The sequence below is a fragment of the Ischnura elegans genome, chromosome 5, assembly GCF_921293095.1.
Source record: "Ischnura elegans chromosome 5, ioIscEleg1.1, whole genome shotgun sequence".
Taxonomy (NCBI): Eukaryota; Metazoa; Arthropoda; class Insecta; order Odonata; family Coenagrionidae; genus Ischnura; species Ischnura elegans.
In genome coordinates, this window is record NC_060250.1 from 32,759,092 (window position 1) to 32,780,602 (window position 21,511).

At 39.6% G+C, this 21,511-nt stretch overlaps 1 protein-coding gene across 6 annotated transcripts in view; it reads right to left on the reverse strand.

Annotated features, from left to right (window-relative positions):
* LOC124158676 (6-phosphofructo-2-kinase/fructose-2,6-bisphosphatase 2) overlaps positions 1–21,511 on the reverse strand; it is a 78,808-nt gene that overhangs the window by 20,982 nt on the left and 36,315 nt on the right. For 3 of the 6 annotated variants that reach the window (XM_046533896.1, XM_046533898.1, XM_046533899.1), the window contains exons 2-3: positions 3,325–3,450; positions 349–512 (exon numbers count right to left, since the gene is read on the reverse strand). In XM_046533896.1, the coding sequence (XP_046389852.1) occupies positions 349–512; positions 3,325–3,450 (290 nt within the window). Of the gene's footprint in view, positions 1–348; positions 513–3,324; positions 3,451–3,598; positions 4,237–13,008; positions 13,110–21,511 lie in introns of those variants that run through there. The other 3 variants (XM_046533901.1, XM_046533900.1, XM_046533897.1) reach the window with 3 other exon arrangements.

The window sequence follows — 21,511 nt, forward strand, 5'->3', positions numbered from 1 at the left end:
TTACTTGGAAGGTTATTCATTAGACCACGAAGAATTTATGGCTAATATTGACTATCAATAACATTTATCATTAAGCCAAGGTAAAGGAAAAATATTTTCCCCTAAAAAAATTAAAGAAAGGGGCAGACAGAGTGAACAATTCTCAAACTAAACTACAGCGCCATTCATTTTCCCACAGTGCAACCCACAACACATGATCTCTACATGAAAACTTGCGCTAATAGAAATGCTGCCGAATGAGCTGATATGGACAAAATACATAATTATTGGCAATTTTCTTTACACAAAAGAACTTGAAAAATCCTAATCTTTTGGCAATAATGGATTGAATTGAAAATTTCAACTCACAGCAACTTCACCACCACACTCCAGCCAGGAACAAACATCCTGTAAGGCATCTAGGCAACACTGAGTGCGTATTGCCATAGCTTCTCTGTTGTCTGGACGGAAGAACTCATGACTTTTGTAAGCTGTCGTCGCATGCCTCCTGTACTCTCCTAGATTAAAAACTGCTTTCATTTATGGGAAAGAAAAGAAAATTAAGGTAAGACAAGACAGATTCAAGGACAACTACTATGTTATGTACAATTACTGGAAGTCATTGAGAAAATACCAGTGATACTCAACAGGTCTTTGCATGGACTTTCTAATTTATAGAATAAAACTTTATACTAGAGCAAATAAAATTTATAACTAATTTATTACAACTGGCAATAAACACTAATTAAAACTAGTAGAATAAATTTCAGTTTATTGGAACACATTGGGACCAGTGCACTTTGCTGTAATTCAGTGAAAGATGGTCCATGGGCGTACCGAGAATCAAAACTAGAGGGGGCGGGAGCAAAACTAGCTGTGGTCGTTCAAGTTGTAACTTTTTTGCACAGAAAAGGTTAATGACACCAAAATTTTAAGGAAATTATAACAGCAATTTATTAGTTTTTATAATTATTTTCTTGAAAAAATAATGATTTTTATTTTAGTTCCATGTCTTATACTAATATCATTTTTCTTCAAAAGGAAAATTTGTTCATAACTTTTGTTTTGAACTAAATTTATTTTTGCTTCTGCGGGGGGGGGGGGGGCTGCAGCAGCCCCCCCCCCCCGCAGCAGCTGCCCCCCTCCATATTCCCACCTGGTACACCCATGAGTTGATATTGGACTCCTTTCCCTACTCATCTAACATTCTTCTCTCAAACAAATAATTTTCAGTATCATCCCACACTCCAATTTGACCATTTTCTATCCCCTCTAGAGTTTCCTCTCCTCACCCAACATGTCTAGCATTCCTTTTTCTTTCATCTCCTAAAAAGCACTAAATATTTAATGACACAGGGCAGGTTAACCAAATCCCTACACACAACTTATGATGTGGGTCTGTTGGGTGAGAAATTCAACCCAGACGAACAGGAAATCATTAGGAGGGGAGGGTGGTAGTGAACGGCGGGATATGATGAGAGCACACCCCAGGAATCTTTTTGAAACGTGTGAAAATGAAATGATGAGTGCCTTCCATCATCTACACGATTTCATGTCATACAAGTATGAAAGCTTTATTAATTTCAAAATTTTTAGATTTATAGTGATAGAGGCCCTTGCACACACTCCTTTGTAGTATGTGCTGAATAGTGCATAGAATAGTCAGTGGTGCCGACTCCATGGGGCCTGAGGGGGCCCGAGCCCCCTCAAAAATTCGTTATGGGTGTGAGGGAAAAAATGCGTCGGGCTTGTCGATTTTCCCCAAAGTGTCCAGATATCGAGATTCGTGTTATCAGAATTCTAATGCTGATCATTTGACTCTTCTAAAATGCTTAAAAATCTAAAAACTCACAACTTATGAAATTTCCCGGGCAAGATCCCCGGTTTGGCCCCCCCAATATTTTTTGTAAGTCGGCATTCCTGAGAATAGTGCAACCTGAATGCATTCCAATACAAAGAACCCACACGCAAAACACTAGTCTGTCCAATCACTAGGTGAAAATTTACAATTCACAATCTGTTTTGGTGACCATTTAAAATTATGTAAACATGGAAACTGATTATCGGGTTTGAGAAGACGATAAAATTCTGAAAACATTTTTGTTTCAGAGATGTCATGAGTGAATACCTTAAATTAAAATTACTAACTACCATGGAGAGTGGCCTTGATGGAAGTAGCCTATCCAAAAACTAAAAAAAATTGCAGGGGCCAGTACAAAATGCCCTTTTGTAAAATATTTGATACTTTTCAGCTCTCCTAATATACAACGTCATACGTTTCACAAGTAAAAAATAAAAACTTGGATCCTTACTTTACAATTTTGCATAAAATATAAGCAAACTTTCATAGAGGTTGAAAATCTATAGGTCTTCCGTCTTGGTTGGCACGTAGCAAAAAATTTTCATGGGGGAAGTGAGTGCTTCGGTGGTTTGCGGGTTGCCTATGCTGGTAATGTTTTTGTCAATGCGCACGCATCAGAACACCATGAATTTCATAAAATAAGCGATAAAATTCGGTTATATCGTGCTGAAGTTCATAGCAATCGCTGGTTTGTTACCGAAACGCGCATAGTTATTATCGCTTGGTCTCCATATGCGTTTTCTCCCAAAATCCGCCTGATTTTTCGCAAAATTGTAAAGCATTATGATGAACATTATTGATATGTATCGTCGAAGTGATTTTATGGAAGACATTATGAAATTTGACAATATCGAACAACGGAGAGTCAGAGGAGTGGTGCCCCTGGTCTTGTGCCCTCCTCAGTGGATGTATCGCGGGCAGTCGCCATAAGGGGCCATAACAAATTTCAGAGGGAGTGGGGGATATCCCCTCAAGTCCCCCCCGGCTACGATTCCGCGTCTGGGAAAGTTAAAGTAAAAAATAAAAACTTGGGTCCTGTCTTTCCATATTAAAGTCTGTCTTTCCATAATTCCTGAAGGAGACTTAATAAATGAAAACTTAGGCGAATTAGATAACCTCCACCAGAAAAGAAAACTCGAGAACTTTCCAACACACATAATTGACGGGAAAGTGTTTCCTTCACCACAAAAATACTAGACACTACCTAAACTTGTGACAGAGTAGAATAATATACTTCTAAGCATGATTTCACCAAAACCACCGCATCTGAAATAACTTAAATATAAAATTCGGAAAATTTGACGCGTCAAAACTTAATGTATTGATTTAAACGTGAGTCTCAAGCATTTTTGCAATTCCGTGAAGAGTCGAGAAGGCAGCCAAAATATATCTTATCGGTCAAGCCATTTTGCCGTCATAACGCAGACGCATGAAATTCCTCAACTGATAAGATGCTAAAAGTACGAGTAACGGTGAATCCATACCTTTTGTGTTGATACCAATCCAATTTAGGTACCGCGAGAGTTTCTTTGATATGTACGTCTTGCCCCTCGCGGGCAATCCCACCATAGCGATGACATGAGGACTGTTGACGTAGTTCGCCCGTTCACCTGAAAGAAGCAAGGAAATCAAGTTGAAACGACCGCCATTCAGGCGACAAAAAAACACACTGTCGCGCATCCAAGGCGAACCTCTCGAAGGACAAACAAACATTGGAGTTCTTGCATTGAACAAAGGCGCATGGGTAAACTCATTTACCTATGCGGATCGAAACTTTGCGCTGGTATTGAGAATTGCGGCGCTGCATAGTGGGATGAATGGGCGAAGCGAAGGTTGGCGGCGACTAAAACGAACGCCTAGCCAACGTCGTTTCGCTTTGTCAATGAACGGCCACCAAAAAAGCCGATCACACGACACACTAGGATCGAGATGGGACAAACGAGAACATCCATCGACCGGACTCACACACACACAAAAAGATAGCTTCTCCCCGCACAACTATTCTCAAACAAACTTCCCCTCTTTGAGTGCCGTCGACGCGGAGGCGGTGTACGCAGAGATAACGCGACCACAACACTGGGGCGTGCTTCGAGAGGTTTTTGGGCGGGAACGGGCTCCCGAACACGCCGGCGGGGATCACTGACAACAAACAAAGAGACACACGCACTACCGGACCGAGCTCGCAGCACGCATTCAACTGTCCCGCCTCACTGACCAGAGAAATGCTCCCGAATTATGAAGAAGGAAGGCGCCGGTGAGGAGAAGAAGATGTAAATATGAGGAGCGGGTGCGTCTGCCTTTACGATGATGCTCACTTCTCACACTCAGCACACACCGGTCGGGTCTCGCACAAATAACCGAGAGTCTCTCACACTTGTCGGTCGCTCTGCCCAGCACAAACTGCCGCTCGTTCTTCTGGAGGTCGCCTGGAGGGGAAATCCCTCGTCCCCACACGCACACTTGCTCGGGAAGGGAGGTCGCTGGGAGGGCAAGAGAAGAGGAGGATGAAAACGGGCGCATGGGTTGGAGGAGGAGGTGGGGGGGGGGGGAGGCTACAACACCATCCATTCAACTCGGGGGTGAGAGAGGAGGTGGGTTGGTTTTCGGGAGGGGGTGGGATGTGAGGCTATGGCGAAGAGGAAGGCAAGCGGACTGGCACGTAGGCCCTCCCTTTTTAAAACACCACCAAAAATCCGCCCACGCCAATCTCGAGCATAAAAAAATACGACCCGAAAGAGAGAGCCAACTGCACAAGGGATAATATTTTTTCCCAAACCCAAACAGACTTATAGCACGCACAATAAGGAGGGCAAGGATGAGGAAGACGGAGTGACGCCCAAGCTATTATTCAACCCTTACACAAGCTTCAATGAAGACATGAGCTCTAAAGCGCACCGCAAAAAATGCAGCCCATATCGGGTATATCTCTAAAAAAAAAAAAAAAAAAAAAAATTCGTCCGAAAGGGATCGCTTACTGCACCCACAAGTGTTTATGTTTTCCATTAACCCAAACAGATTTAAACACGCACATTAAGAGGACGCATTTCTAGTGCTCGAATAATCGTATTTCGTCTTTTATATCTCGACGTATTACTTGTTTGAAACTATATTGCTTATCATCATGGAATTTTCAGTGTTCAAATACAGAACCCTAATACAAAAAAATTACCCTTGTCTCAAATACGAAAATAATACCTCAGTGAAGGTAAAATTTTAACTTTTCATTCCTAATGTTTTAGATTGTAAACCTGAGTCAACTGCATATACCCTGAAAATTTCAAGAGGTTATCCGTAATGAAATCAAGGCAAAATACGACCGATCAAGCGGGAGTGATGCGTTTTCTTAACGAGGGCAAGGATGAGATGACACGATTACCCCGAGCTACAATACAAACCTCAGTAAAGTTTCAATGAGGATATGAGAACAAGTGCGACAAAAAACCTCCTGCGCCTATCCCATAGGATGCATAACGAACCGAAGAGAAAGCCAATTGCACTTGAGATTGTTCATTTTTCCCAAACCCAAATAGACTCACTCCCAGAAAGCAAGCACATTAACGAGGGCAAGGATGAGAAGACGGAGAAGACGGAGTAACGCCCAAGCTATCAGCATCCGACCATTGTAGAGGCTTCAATAAAGATACGAGCGCAAGAGACCCGCCCACTTTGAGCGCACTATACGGTATCAAAATAAAGGGCGTTCGAAAGCGCCTCGGCTGCAAGCAGCGGTGAAGACAAAGATCCTATGAGAGAACAGGAAACAGTACACGATTCATTACCATTCCAAGCTTGCCCTCGAATGTCTAGTGGTGCAATGTGACTTCAACACGTGAGGATGCAATGACCATGAAACTTCACTTACTATTCCTTGCACTCTCTCGCAAGAGTACGATAATTGTGAGGTACAGTAATTCCAGCATATTGAGATTACACGGAAAAATGAATCCCCTCCCCCCCCAGTGCGAGACTTAAACGCGTGAGCTATTTCTAAATAAATAAATAAAATTCTACAACAACTGTGGAACTATTTTCGTAAGGTTCTAAAAAGAGATGTGTAATGGAGATCTTAAAGCATAAGTTCCAGCCACGTCTGAATCTAAAACCGTGCCAGTGGGGGACAATTTTAGGAGCCCAATAGGCACAGCTGCGGTCCAATTCATTATTCCCAATATCTCGAGGGACCGCCCACCACCATTCAACACCCGAGAAAGGTATTTTTAAGTCCAATAAAAACCGTTACGTCATTCGTCCAACTTGGCCGAACAGACACAATACGTACGGTAGATTAGTTCATCACATGGATCATATCGAGCTGTTATCCTTCAAAACTATAAGGTTCTTCAAAAATGCAATATGTCGACATAACATGATCCGATGTCAAGTATATCGATATCCGATTTTTATATTATCTTGGAAAAGTAGTATGAAATAATAAAATATACCGAACACAAACCGTTATTAACTCACCTAACTCTAAACCCAATGGTGTGGTAAATATTTGGAAACAATGTAACATGATTACTTCATTAATAGAGTTCGCTGCAACACATAATGCGAAATTATTAGTGGAGAAAACAGTCATACTAAAAGAGGAACCTCAGACACACTTCTAGTTGTTGATTTCCAGTAATATTCACCAAAAAGGAACTCTTCGAATCGTGGAGAAAATTGGAAAAGGCGCCTTAAACTGAATAGCCATCATTAAGTCCGATACTTATTCGAGGAAAGAAATCAATAAAGTTTCTTCTTGTAAGTATAAATAGAAGATCCGAGTGAGGTCATTCAACCCAAATCTGGGCATTCCGCCATTAAGGAATGAGGTTCCGTTTTAAAATTTACATTTGATACACAGTTTGCATTCGGTGCATTTAGAGATTTCATTAAAAACATTAGATTGTTTTGATACTTTCTATGGACATAATTGAGGAGCCAAAAGTATGATACGGACAAAATTCACAACTTTTTTTTCTCTAGGTATATATACACATCATGAAAGATTGGATGAGAAGGATACTGACGTTGAATACCAGCGCGTTTTAACGAGGTTTTCCCCATGGTAGCTCGATCACTTTCGCAGAAAACTCAAATCTATTGCGATACATACCTACAAAGAAGACTACGAGAATGAGCAACTAAAAGCTAAAATTTGAACAAGAATTATTTATCTTTACTGTAGAACCCTTCGAGGACAGTGGCAAAGCAGATTGTTATGGACCACTGTCACACCTGAATCAATGACTATTATTGCTTATTGAATGAATAGATTTTCGAAATGTCAATGGTGGTTTTGACCCTCTCTTTGCGGATTTCCTTGATCTCAGGGTTAGATGAAATTAAATTGGCAATTCCAGGAGAACAAGTTTCACTTTCGCGACCGGTTGCGCCAAATATAGGAATTTTTAGGTTTTCACTTAAAGCGGAGCAACATCTGAGGGTGCCGATTTTCGGCGAAAACGGTGGCGAAAATAAAAAAAATTACCATGAGAATTGATGAGTTAATTCTTCTATCTCCGAAATTTTCCAAACTCAAAATTTCGCCCTGATGTCACATGCGATACCGACAGCCATTTACAACCGTAATTTAATGATTTCATAACAACATTAGGTTTTCTAATATATTCTACGGTATAGATTTTTGATATATCAATTGAGGAGATAATGGTATGATTAGAACAAAATCTAAAACTTTTTTTCTCAAAGTTTATAGTATATACCTTATGAAAGATTGGAAGACAAGGAAATTACTGATGTTGAACTCAATAATGGGTGCATTTGCTGTAATTCGAACTTAATGATGTTAACGAACAAAAACAAACGAAATACTTCTTTGCACCGAAATTCGGGGAGTACTTTAATTAACACTAGAATTTTTTCAGCGGCAAGACCTTGAAATCATATGCTTTTCGTAAGTTTCAAGAAGGAATATAACCAGCAATTCTTCGCGCCGGGTTCCAAAAAAACTTAACATCAACAAAAAAACAACTACCCCTGCATTCGAAGAGGGTGACCTACACCAGAGGGAATTCAACCCACAAACGCCGAACAGGAACCAACTCCATGGACGAGACTTGAGGCTACGGTGAAGATCCGAGGTCGACAGAGATACGGCCTCATGGCTGAAGTCCACTCTCTCATCGTGAATACAAACATTACCCAAATCGAAAAAAAAAATTGTAATTTTGAGTCATCGCGTTGAGATAAGGGACCCGATGCTGTAATTCAAGCAAAAAAGTAGCAAAGCGGTGCATAACGATTCTCTCCTACAAAGAAAAGAAAAAAGATCCAGGATATGTGATAACGCAAGGAAAAAAACACTGAAAAATTCCTCCCCTTATGAATTACACCAAAGGCTTCGAGACCGACTTCTTTTAAAGCCGTATGCTAATAATAAAAAGAAGTTTGGTGAGAGGTTGCTTCAACAACCTTCACAGCAGATACAGGGTGAGGAACACATTTTTTTTAATGACACACTCATATTTTACAGCAATATAAATGCATTTAACCATCTTACAAAACAATACTGAACGTATTATATCTTAGTGTGTATCTTCATATTTTGAATTCAAAGAAAAAAGTTCATCAGCAACGTGGGCTAACCAATTTGATGGCGCAACGAACAGTGAATTATGCAGATACGCATCTGAATCCTCCAAGAAGCTCATCGGTAGAAACAATCATTTATCAGATAATTTAAAGTATAAGGGTGAGGCGTGAACTGTAAGAGTTACAATGCTTACTGGGAATATTTTATTTAAAATTATGAACATCATTCCGAAGGTTGCATTGTAATATCAGAGAAAATCATCACCTGACGGTTATTGCTAGCAGGGATGGAAAATTGTTAGGGATAGCCCTAAGTGTTAACGAAAGAAGTTAAGATAAAGGAAATCTTCAAACAGACTGAGGGGGTGTGAAAAAGTCTGTAAAAAGCTTTTCAGCGAAAAAAAAAACGATCAAATTACAAAATTGCTATTGCTGATATCTTGATCAATTTAATGAAGCATGGGTAAAGAAATAAATGTCTTCTATGTATATCATGTGAGATTGCATCTTCGATCCACCCCTGGTCGGATATGTTCTCTTCTTTAAAGAAAACGTTACGGTCCAAGTTATCGATTATATGGAGGTAGGAATAATATTGGTCTCCACTGCGGCAGAGAGTACATCACCTTTTGGCCCCCCCGAAATAGTTTTGATATCCCATGGTACACTTGTGAGTAAAGACTTCAATCGTAAAACTGTATGAAACTCCATTGGACAAAATAAAATAATCCCGAACACAAAACACACAAATAAAAATAACTGCAGAATGTTACACTCGAAAGAGATGGCATTTTAAAACTGTTTAATGCATCAAATCAACAGATTCAGGCGAAGTAACGAAGTAATATTTTTGACAGTTCAAAAGCAAACACAAAGAATTGTTCCACAAACTTTTTTAAATTTTTAACACATATGTTTCCCTCGATAACGACACTACAGCCGTTGAAACTGGTCGACAGCATTAAAAGTCTGTGATTACTTTTTCTTCCACCATTAATATTGTTAATGCATTCTAAATAACCCAGAACAGGCCAAAATTGATATGTGCACTAAAAACTGGCAAAATTGATGTGTGCACTAAACAAATCATCGTCATTAATTTTGTAATGATAAAAAATCGTCAGGATCGAGCAAGGACCGCTTCCCTTCGGTGTATTCCTCGGCATGGGGGCGCAATGTTACATAAAAAAAGTAACTCACACAGACGAAAATAACTCAATCATCGAAAGGTCACGCGATGAGTGCGCGATACCCTCAGGAGGTAGGCCAAATACGAGAGCAATGCCGACTGGGAGTCAGCAAGGTCATAACCCCCAACTGCGCGAAGCAGCTGGTAGGTCCCGACCTCCGCCAAGAGAAAGAAAAGTAGCTCTGAAATGGAAACCATTTCAGCAGTTCACATACGACCACCACTGGTATTTATCACAAGGAATTCTGATCGTTATCAGCAGTAGATAAGATTACTTAAAACAAGAACCTCGGATGATGATGTTCCGTTTCTAACATCGCATATGAACGTAAAGGGGTCGTTATCTCTGACCCTCAAATCGCAATTTGTCCTATCGTTTGTGTACATGGATAGTAAAACGAATTTTCGGCGGGGATACGTTCCTAAATACAGTCACCCTCTCATGTACTAGAAACAATGATTTTGGAACGCTTTATCGGCAAATTGGAAAACCCGCGACGTTCCAAGAGATGCGTTCCAGCTAGATGACTGTGTCCACTTGGATTCACAGGCTGAAAAGCGCGGGAAATGTTCTCTCAAAAAGAAATTCCGCATAGCGCTCTTTGATTGGATGGATATCAAGAGTGACGTCAGAAGCTCGCCCTTGCCTTGAAATGATTCATAACTTCGATGTCCCACCAATTTATAATTATAAAAGTAGATGTAATGGAAGAAAAACCGGATGTTTTTCCCCTAAATGACTTAATAATTGTGGGCAGTAACGATTGGTATTCTATCCAAAATTATTCAGGCGAAGTCGTCACGAAAATGAAAGCAATCTCTCAAAACTGAATGGCTGTTCATTTCTTACATTCTAATGCGACACCCTGTTTTCAAAATAATTGCTTTCATGTTGGCTGCTTCATAAATTTCCTAAAAATAATCCTAAATTTCCCGAATATAATGATCCAAACGAAATTACTACTCTGCTTTAGACCAAGAAAATGCAGTATTGAAAATGCACTTTTGGGAAAAGCTCCCATATTTCATTCATCTTTTCGATTATATTACGGCTATTCGGTCCGTGGGGGGGGGGGGGGGGGGGGCGTGGTATCCTGATTGGGAGAGCAGTACCGCGTTAAGGGTCGAAGGCTCTGGGTGCTCCCTCTTGCATGGATGTGTAATTTTCAAAAGCCATGCAATACGTACGACTTTGAATTACGCGTTAAACATCCATGTGACCGCACATTGCGTAGTCATATTTATGCTATGAGACGCATCAAAAACTTGAAATAAAAATTCGACTGTATAAAGTGTGAATTTAAAACTACGTATAAGAGTTCTAGATTTCGCTTAAAAGATTATCGTATAGAAAAAATCTAATTTTCCGACCCCTATATATACTTCATCGTCCCTTATAATAATATTTTTAGAGACGAGTCTAACTTCTAACAAAAACGATTTAGGAAACGAAACGCAAGTACAATAACCCCTTATGCATAAAAATTACCAGTTTAATTTCACAGGCTATAATAATGTCAACAGTGTTCAAGGCACATCATGTAGTTGCATCCATATGTCGTTTCGACAGAAACCATCAAAAAGTAGATATCCATAATGACGCACAATAATTAAGGGGGTGCTAGACCTCTTAACACCCCAACCTCTACATTAAAACCCAAGATCAGCAATCAATCAATGCCATAAACTCAACTCCAACTGCTAAGCAAAAAATCTGACTAGATCATCACATTTTTCCTGCTCAACACACAACAAACTAAGTGGTGGCTAACAGCGAGTCACGCAATTCATTACAAAAGGAACACCACGCGGATGATTGATCAACGCCATTCCCCACTCACGAGCGCGTAAAATAAAGATACTATGGCGAAACAATACCTCATATCAATGTCGTGGCAATGCGCCCTATAAACAAACGATATTCAAGACAATGGTTTTCCATTCATTTACCGATAACAAATTATTGCTAAGTACCTTCAGCACCCTACTATTCACTTCTGATGGCACCGCGATGAAGCAAAACACAGAACTTTGGAAGTAAAAAGTACTAAATTGTGACCAGAATTTCACAGAGGAAGATGGAAAGTTTTCATTTCTTTAGACTTACGAACTCACGTTGGTGACCTATTTAAGATTAACACAGGCGTCTAATAAATATGAGATATAAATTTAAAAACAAATAAAAAATACATGCATACCTTGGAATACATCAGCGGTAAATTCTTCCGTCGAAGTGCTATACTTTTAAGAGTTCCAGGTTAAGCTTAAAATACACTCATATGGCAAAAAATCTCATTTTCCGACTCCTAAAGACACTCGTCATTATCCCAAGTTATATATTTTTTTATTTACGTAAAATATGTTCGCAGCACTAAATAATGTAACGCAGAGTACTGCAGTAACAATATGCCTGTATACTCATAGAGATCCCTCTAAGTGTATACTCCTCCGTCAACTATTTCCTATTGACGCAATCTGCCCTCTATACGCTTTTCTCACATAAAACGACTAGCGGGGAAATTAAATGCTTACATTTCGCGCATCAAAGGCAATGGCTTTCAGTGCAAGAGGGGATGGGGAATAAGATTGGACGATAAATCTCGAATGACATTCAGAGTTGAATTTAAATGAGGTAAATGCCTCAGAATTTCCGCATAGAGATATAAAGCGAGTCAAATTTCAAGGATATCCATGCCGCAACTTTCTCGATAGTTCACAATCTCTCAAAAATTATTTGCATGCTGCTACCACCGTGAATAAGCAACAAATACGCCCGTGAAATTTCCAAGTTGTTCATTAAAATCATAATCAATTTCATGAAAACGTAAAATTAACAATTTTATTAGCAAGAACACATCAGAGAATATATCAAGTCATTCAAAATGCACCGGAAATCTCAATATTTACTCGAGAAAGAGAAACGAAAAATGAAACGCCGATTAAATTAAAAGCAGAATCTCAAAAGTAATTGTAAGCCAAATACGAATAATTTTTGCATCTCTATCATATAGAAATTGCGAGTTCATTAGTATACAACGAAAACATTAAAGGAGGCAGACTTTTATTTTGATTACTCACAAATGTCCAACCAATTTAATTTCACTCGCCGCTTGGTTATTCACACTGTCAGTAAATATAAATAAATGCTGTAAAATACAGTAGTTCTATTTTATCCACTAAAATTAAAAGAATATCGCTGTAACTAAAAAAAATTCATCACACTCACTAACACAAGAGGCCGACCAGCTTAGCAACCAAGATCACGGAGAGGTTAAAGACTTCCGGCGAGAGATACAAGTGCACGAAACAGCAGAGGCGAGGGAAACCAAAGGTATCACGCGGACAAGAGCTTAAGATAATGTCATAATTGCATTCGCTGCACTTTTCAGAATTGCTAAAATGGCGGATGTGGGAAGATAATACTGGAACGACTCACCGCGAGCAATGTCTGACTCCGGAGGGCTCATTGTCTCGACGAAGACTACTGCCACTCTCCGGCAGACTTCCTCTTGGCCTGCCCGAATACGCACGACGTCCGCGGACCCTCTTACCCTATCGCCTTTCGCGTGACTAAGGTCAAAGTCTGATTTCTACATCTGACCGAGAGCTGGCGACGCTAGCAGTATCAAGAAAACGATAGAGCGAGGTGGCCCGCGCGAGCACAGCGTTCTACGGCGAGGAAAATCAATATGGCGAACAACGGTGGAATACCGCCACAGTTTGAAATATATAATACATGCCATCCAAGACCGCATGAAGATCCAGCGTCCCTGGACGTCCGCAAAAGCAATCATGTCGATGTATACTAAATTAAAACAGTTCTACAGCAATTGACAACGACATGCAGAGAAAAATCAACTACAACTAGTCCATGTTGCTCCTAAGCCACGGTTCATTACGCTAAATTAACTAATTCATGTATAATTACAAGCGTAAAATTATAGAAAATTATAGATTAAACAATAACCAATAGCTTCGATGATTACCTACATTCCATCAAACGCGAGAATAGATAACGAACCTGAGTTAAGGATATTGAACAGAAATGATACACAAAATAATTTAAATTGCGCGCCTAACCACAAACGGGAACGAGTAACTAATTAAATAATAAAAAAATTAATGTGCGTACCGATAATAAATGTGTGGATGCTATAAATCAATACTTAAGCGCGACAAAGATGCACCCTCTTTAATTCAACCTTAGCCGCTGCTCGGGTGCGGCCTTCATGCATAACCATTCTCAGTCCACGATATGAACGGCGCTACCGAACGCATAATGCATAGGATCGCTTTCTTTTCCCAGCAGCGCAGCCAACTTCTTAGATACCCCATGTTTTTTGCAAAGAGTTGAAGTTGGCTAATCAATACAATATGCGAGGAGTAAGGCGGGGAGCGGTCTTTCAGGCATTCCGAAACAAACTCTACGACAATAGGATAAGAACCTCAAGAAGTTGGGGATAGTGATTACCACTAAGCGCCTCGACTCGTTCTGCCGTAACTCAGTAAACATGCGACTTGCTTTGGCTCAAAGCATTAGGGTGCTTCTGGGAGTTTTTTAAGCAAGAAAATTTAATTTACCACCGAAGTCAGAAGCCGCATTCTCTGGGTTACCCTGAATCGTTGGCAACAAATTACTTCAAAACATTGAAATCAAAATGACGAATTACTGCGAGCAAATTCTTATGACACAAAGTATTTTGAATCAAAAGCTGAGACCGTCTCCCAATTACGATTAGGTGCTATTTATGCACAGGGATTTTAGGCCTCTAAAGACATTATTCGTATTCACACTATAATAAATCAATATATGTGAAGTAGATTAAAAAAAACAGCAGCGATAGGTTGACCCTGACTCTGTAACGACGAGAATTCTAAATTTCCCTTATTCCCCCCACTAAACAACTGGTCTGACAACCACGGTCAGATAACACTATCATGCTCCATGCTGCAATGGCAGATATTGGCGGCTACCCCGATTCTGACTATCTGTGGAAACAACCCGTCCGTCAAGAAGCCTTTTGGGGAAAGAAATTGTACGAGTGGAGGGGATAAACTCAATTAAGAGAATCATTACCGAACAATTAACCGAAACTTGACGGCGTGAAATTCATAACTAGAACATCTTCTTCGGATTGATTTTCTCTGCATTTTGTGCTACCAGCGACTTAACGCGAATGCAACATTTAATCCCGCAATTAAAGTTGAAATCGACACGATTGCATAATTTTTGTTTTTCCCTAACAGCGAATGGACCTACGGAGGAGCGAATGGACTACCTGAGAATCGAACCGGGTGTGAACAAGTGCAAACCGCCCCGAAGGTTTATCTCCGAAACTTTCAGAATGCATTGCTGTCGCAAGATAGATAGATGATAGATAAAATTGCAACTCAAGCGAATGAAAATTAATTTTCCTTATGCAGTATTAATTTCAGGTGGCAGGGGAAATTTTAAGCGCAAATTAACGTTGATGAAGCTTACCAAAATTCAATCGTTACTATCACTGAGAATTAATGAAACGACGACATAATTAGAAATATGCCTTTCCATATTGTCATTGTCGGCTTCGTTGGCGGCAGGGGTAAAATCTTCGCCTGCCAAACTAGAGGTCGCGGGTTCGAGTCCCGCCTGGGTACGTTTCCCCTGGCCAGGGCATGGTTGTTCGTGTCGTTTCATTGTTAAAATTGCTAAATACCCCGATATAAAATGGCCTATAGAACCTGTATTCGGTGGTTTGATACTAAAATAAATAAATATAGTTAGGGTGCGTCGTTCACTGACTAACGCATAGACCTTCGCCTTTAACAAAACATTTCCGAGACAGAACGATTCTTCCTAGCAATTCCCGATATTCCCTCACATGTTCTTCATTTACATGATTTGCAACATTCGTGGAATACTGAGACTCCACGGGCGAAATCAGTTCGAATCGGTGCGGAAGAATGAAAACTACTCAGGGTCGCTGCGGAGCATTTATTGCGGAGCTCCGTCGGTCGTTGATAAGTAATTCACTATCAAATACGGCGAATTCTTCCGATCTTACTTTATCAGAGAAATGCTGAATGAATGCATATACACGTGCATGAATGTAAAAGGTTCTTGCAAACGTATACTCTCTCTGGTAGCAATATAAAAATTTTGGACTCATAAAGAAGTATGGAAAAATAAAGTTTTGTTTTCGGATACGCAATGAGCACTTTAAAAAATCTTATTACAACAAAATTAACATTCGCTCAGGGACAGCATCCATTTTTCGCCAGGTTATTGGCGTTCCGGATCTTTGCGACCTGGGCAGCTGCCTATCTATGCGGCAATCCAGTAGTCACGAATATTACAATAGCCAAAATTCAATCATTCCCCTTGGAGTCATCATGGAGTCCCCTTGCCAGTAGTTGCCAGTAACTTCCGCTTGTGCGTCTCCTCTACTTGTGTTTCTCCACGCATTAACGCTAGAACATCCGATGCCTCGTGCGGTAGAAGCCTTATAAAAATAGAGCAAAGCTCCTATAAACAATCAATTCCATCAGTTCTTCTTCCCTGGTCACCGACCAACGAGGACCGAGCGCGCAAACGGCTCGGGAAGTGAAATTTCAAGGGAAACAAACACGTGTCAACGCCGTTCAAGCGTCTTGGAGGATTGCCGGCAGCGTAGCCGTCTGGCGCTATTTGCAGCCAAAGGGTGGACGGAGCCAAGGGGACCGTGATCAGTTGTCCCTTGCGTGCATCGTCGGACCCCGCCGACTTATTTTGACCGTCCCCTGAAGCTCTCCACGCGTACCTTGGCGCGAGATTCGCGAGTTCTTCGGCGGGAAGGTCGGGATCACCGAATGCTATCTGCCCGCTATTTCCTCTCGGATGTCGCGTTAGAAGTGCTGCTGCTGCTGCCAAGACAAGGGCTTCCATCACTTACGAGGACGCACACCATGTGAAGAAAATAAAGGAAACAGACTGCAAAGTACCTCCCGCACGACCCCTCTTTTTGAAGGAGGTGTTCCTCGCTAAAAACTAGTTCTATCGCTTTGTAGTGTTCATATCAGATAAAGTAGAACCCTAGTTCAAGAGAAATGTGCCTACGTCTCAAACTTTTACCTCACTATTTTCTCAGATGCATTTTTTTATACTTGAAATATAGACAAATGTTATCGACGGTCTACTAAGTATATCTACCCTGAAAATTCCAAGACGATAGAATACAGAATTAGATTGTTAGGGATGGAGGTATGCACCCTGATAATCACGAGAAATCAGATTTGGAATAGTGGTCAATTGAATACTATCAAGTTAAACTACGGGTGAAGCTAAGAGCAAAAACAAATATACTGACAATGAGTATGCAGGCATGGAATCACTTTCACAGTTAGTACATACCTAATACTCAATAAAATTGACACTGTTGAGTGTGACATCGTGGAGTTAATGCATGATAGATGAGAATGCAGTAAGTTTTCACTTTCCACACGAGAATTTATTAACACAAACCGGTACCACCAGTCAATGATAACCATGTATCAGCAGGTGAAATCGGTTACATTGATGAATTATTTCTCAGCAACCAAAATATCCCAGCATTTTAGCATATAAGGACACAATATTTAAGTAAAATAGACAGGCTTTCTAACAGAGAACTGATCCAGGCTGTTTTTAAGGATTTTATTTACTAAATTGAATATAATGAAGGTGAAAATAAATTGAATAACAGGATATCAGTTGTGTGCCTTGGTGCACAAGATAAAGTGAAAAACAAATACAAAATCGCAGATGACCCAAAACTAAGGGGTATGCATCAAAAATTTTATTTTACAAAATGTTCAAAGGCAAGAGTGAATTCCAAGGTGAAACCGGAGGAGAAATCAGAGAAATTTGACAACACGGCTAGAAAATCCTGAGTGACAGCACTAACTGCATGGCCTAAATGCCAACAGAGGGTTCAGCCGGAGACACAAAAGGAAAAGAAATGGTATTCTTCCCGATGGTCATCGGCACAGTGGGAAAACCTTACACTAGAAAGAAACCCCAGAGGAGCTTCCTTAGCGTGGGAAATTTTTTCCGATCTATAAGATGTTCACGAGTATGTGGGAAAATGATGGGCTAGAATTCATTTGTCAAAATTCCAGTATATTTGCACGAAAAATTGTAACTCAAACTGACTTTCATTATTCATCTCCAGTAGGTTTGCGATTCCGCTACTAGGCAACACCAAAATAAGAAATACGTAAAATTAATGACGTACTATGTGCGAGACGTAAGAAGCATGATTTTAGAAGATACTTATACGGATAATACTTTTCAAATCGGTAAGTGCTTTTGGTACACACAATAGGAAACTGAAACAAATTAAATTTAAATAAGTATTAAAATCAACACATAAAATTAGCAAAAAGTAAATACATGCTGAAAAACAAAAAATACTCGACTCGAGCAGTATTTGCATTAATTACTAACGGATTTGCGGTCGAAAAATATGTAACAAAAGGAGGTTTAAAAAATTTCCGTGTTAAAATGACGCACATAAAATTAATTCATCGCTTCCTCGGATGTATTCAATCAGTGGCGTAAATAGGAATATGTTTTGGGGGCGGGGATTGAGGGTTCGGGGGTAAGACCCCCACCCCAGGCAACGGGGGATCAGGGAAAATTTTGTGTAAAATGACATGCCTGGAAATACACTTCGAGATCATTTTTTCACTTAAAATTTACCTTTAAGTAGATGCAGTTAGTATTAGGGATGTGCGAGTACTCGAAAATTCGAGTCGAGTAGTTTCGGTTACAGAGCTGTCGACATCAGTAGGTTCAGAAATCTGCCGACAGGAGGCGCTATCATGAAACTCATTAGATAATATTGTTCTTGAAGTCGAAAAGTCGCTCTTATGTCCAGCCACACAAGTGTGAAGCGAAAGACAATTTTCTGCTAACAGTAATACTGTAACTTGGAGATTCACAACCTTATCCTTCTCTTGTAGAACAATTGGGTTTTCTGCATGAGAATTTGAGAAGATGAAATATTACCCGATCATTACTGTATATAATGTTTATTACAATTGTGCAAATGAATTTACTCAAGGCTCTTCGTAACAGTTTGGATACGTCATATTATAAGAGGTTAATTAATTTCGGTTGTGCTCATGCAACTCTTGAAGACGCATTTTTTAAATTCATCTCCTAATTCTGACACAATTACCATCAAAGATCCCCATTATCTTTCGAAAAAATGAGAATTTGTTGGAGCATGCATTGTAGCACTGCCGGCTTTTAATTTTCTGAGGCTTTGAGGGGGGGATCTATCCCCTTCATCCCCCATTGTTTCGCCACTCTATTCAATTACAAACAGAATATGACAAGACTGTGTGCATTTATAGCGACTGTTTATCACTGAAAATAGTAAATAATTATAGGAATTGAGTTTTTCCATCTTAAGCCGGCCTCGGTGGCAGCGGGATAGAGTCCTCGCCTGCCAAACAAGGAGGTCGCGGGTTCGAGTCCCGCCTACGGAAGTTTCCCTTACTCAGGGCATGGTTGTACGTGTACGTTTAATTGTTAAATCTGTTGCATTTCCCAATATAAAATGGCCAATATGAGCTGTATTCGGTGGTTAGGAAAAAATAAATAACCGTGACTGAAAAATAAAATTTGGGGTAAAATAAATGGAAACTCTCTATAATGTATTCCAACGTGGTCAATGCGATAGAACGCAAGACATAAAGCGGAGATTCTGCGTATACTTCCTCGATACTGCGTACGCCTTCCAAGTGCCGGTATCTATGGTTAAAAGTTTTATAAATATGAAAATAACATACGGGCAAACGACTTAAGTAAAAAAATGCAGAAATATGGTGAAATCAGTCAGTAGATAAACGTTATGATAATTCTTCATTGTAAAAAAAGCAACACATTTCAGCAAAGCAAGCGCCACCACAACTATTCAAGCCTAATTACTATTTAGAAATCATCGAGAAAAAACGGAACTGCACTTTAAAAAATGGTATTTACGACCAAAAAAATGGTGAATAGTCAGTCACTTCCACAATATGAGTGTGATCGAAAAGTGCGATCCACTTGAACGATAAATCCAAACATACTAATTGCTACCTTAAAGTGGGTTACAAGTTCAATTAAAAATGAATACTAATAAAAAATACAATAATAATAATTATTGATGTTATATTAATTTTGATTAATTTCGTGGTACGAAGCGTAGGAATCTTATTTACAGCCCATTTTTTGCATTAATCATGCACTTGTTACCTAATTCCCGTATTGCTATTTAGCTCGTAACAATGCCTCGACGATTGATTTGCTTTAGACATTATACAAAGAGGTATATTCCTAAGAAAAATTTAAAATGTAAGTACAGCCATACTAGCGGAAGGACACAAGATTTAAATTTGGAATTTTAGCTCGAGAAATTGGAAAATTGTCATTTCACGAGATAAAAAGGTGGAAAATTCCATTGAAACGAGTTACAAAACTCAAGTCGAAGCAATGAACTCGTGATCCGTCAAACGAAGGATATCAGCATGGAGAATTAGTCGACGCTGGTAATAGAGTTTAGCGATAAGAAAAAAATGCTATTTGTTGGGCATGACGAAAGCTGACTTCATAAATCGTTTACCGGGAAACTGCGAAGTATATAATCAAATTATTAGTTGCACAATAATACGACGCATGATTCACATAAATAATCTGTTAATTATTTACGAAAACCATACATCGTAACTTAAAGAGAAAACCAGAAAGGGAGAAGTAACACGGGCACCAAAAGAGTAACAAAGTGAATATTGTGTTAAGTTTTGAGTCGACGGGCAAGATATGATTCTTAAATACTCACAAGATTATTAACAAAGATAAAATTAAAATGGATTCATTTACAAAGTTCCCCATTTCATGAAATATTGAGTAAGTTTCCATGGGATAAGGAGGATGAACAAGAGTTATCCAAATTTAAAAATAAATTAAAATCTAGTCGAAGCATTCCCTCGAAAATAAATAAAAAGTGTGAGCAAACCTGTCGCGGAAGTAACTACCCCAATTCAAGCATAAAGCTTCGAGGAAATTATAGTTTAAAAGAACAAAGTAGAATGAGCCCTGTCGAAAATTCATCACCAATATTCGCTCGAGAACGAAGTTCCCTTCAGTACAGAAGTAAAAAAAAATTATAGCATGATTTTGGAAATCTGTTTCTAACATAATTACTTCCAAAGACCACCTCAACTAAACTAAAGAAATAAGTCAAACATCTCTAGTTTCACCACGTCTTCTACGGATTATTTCAAGCGTGGCATTTCTTAACCGGTGATAAGATCTTAATAACGTCCCTTGGAGATGACTATAGTGCTGGATGAAGCGAATGACTTAACGGTTGATTGAAGGAAGCTCATAAAAATCTGCTTGAATTAAGAAGTAAAGAAGCGCGATTTTAAAAATCAAGTAAAGGGAATAGTAAATATAAAGACTCTCACGCCGCACATCGCCACATCCGATCGAAAAATTCGAGGGGAGACAGATGGGTCGTTATCTGTAGGTCGGTCCCCATTGAGTTTCAGAATCGCAGACGCGTAGGTGGACAAGGCAAAGAAGTGGACTTCTATCTGGCACAAATCCAGGGAATTCAGGAGTCGACTCAGACGAATAAATTTATTCCCAGAGGGATACTCGGAGAGAATTCGCAGACACGAGAATTGGAAAGGTGAATAGGAATACGAGTCCACAAAAATAGAATAATATATTATTGCGACCAAAAACTTAATTCAAAACGAAATCGCTCTTCCGACAACGTTGAAATTCAGGGGACCAAGGGAGGAAAGACAGCTGAAAGAAATTTCCATTTGAAAACACGACTAAGGAGGGCTTTTGAACTCAACAGGTTTTTTTTTACGTCTGAAGCCTGGAATTGCTGAAAATATGAGATAAGATGTGGACATTGGCGACAACAAAAAATATG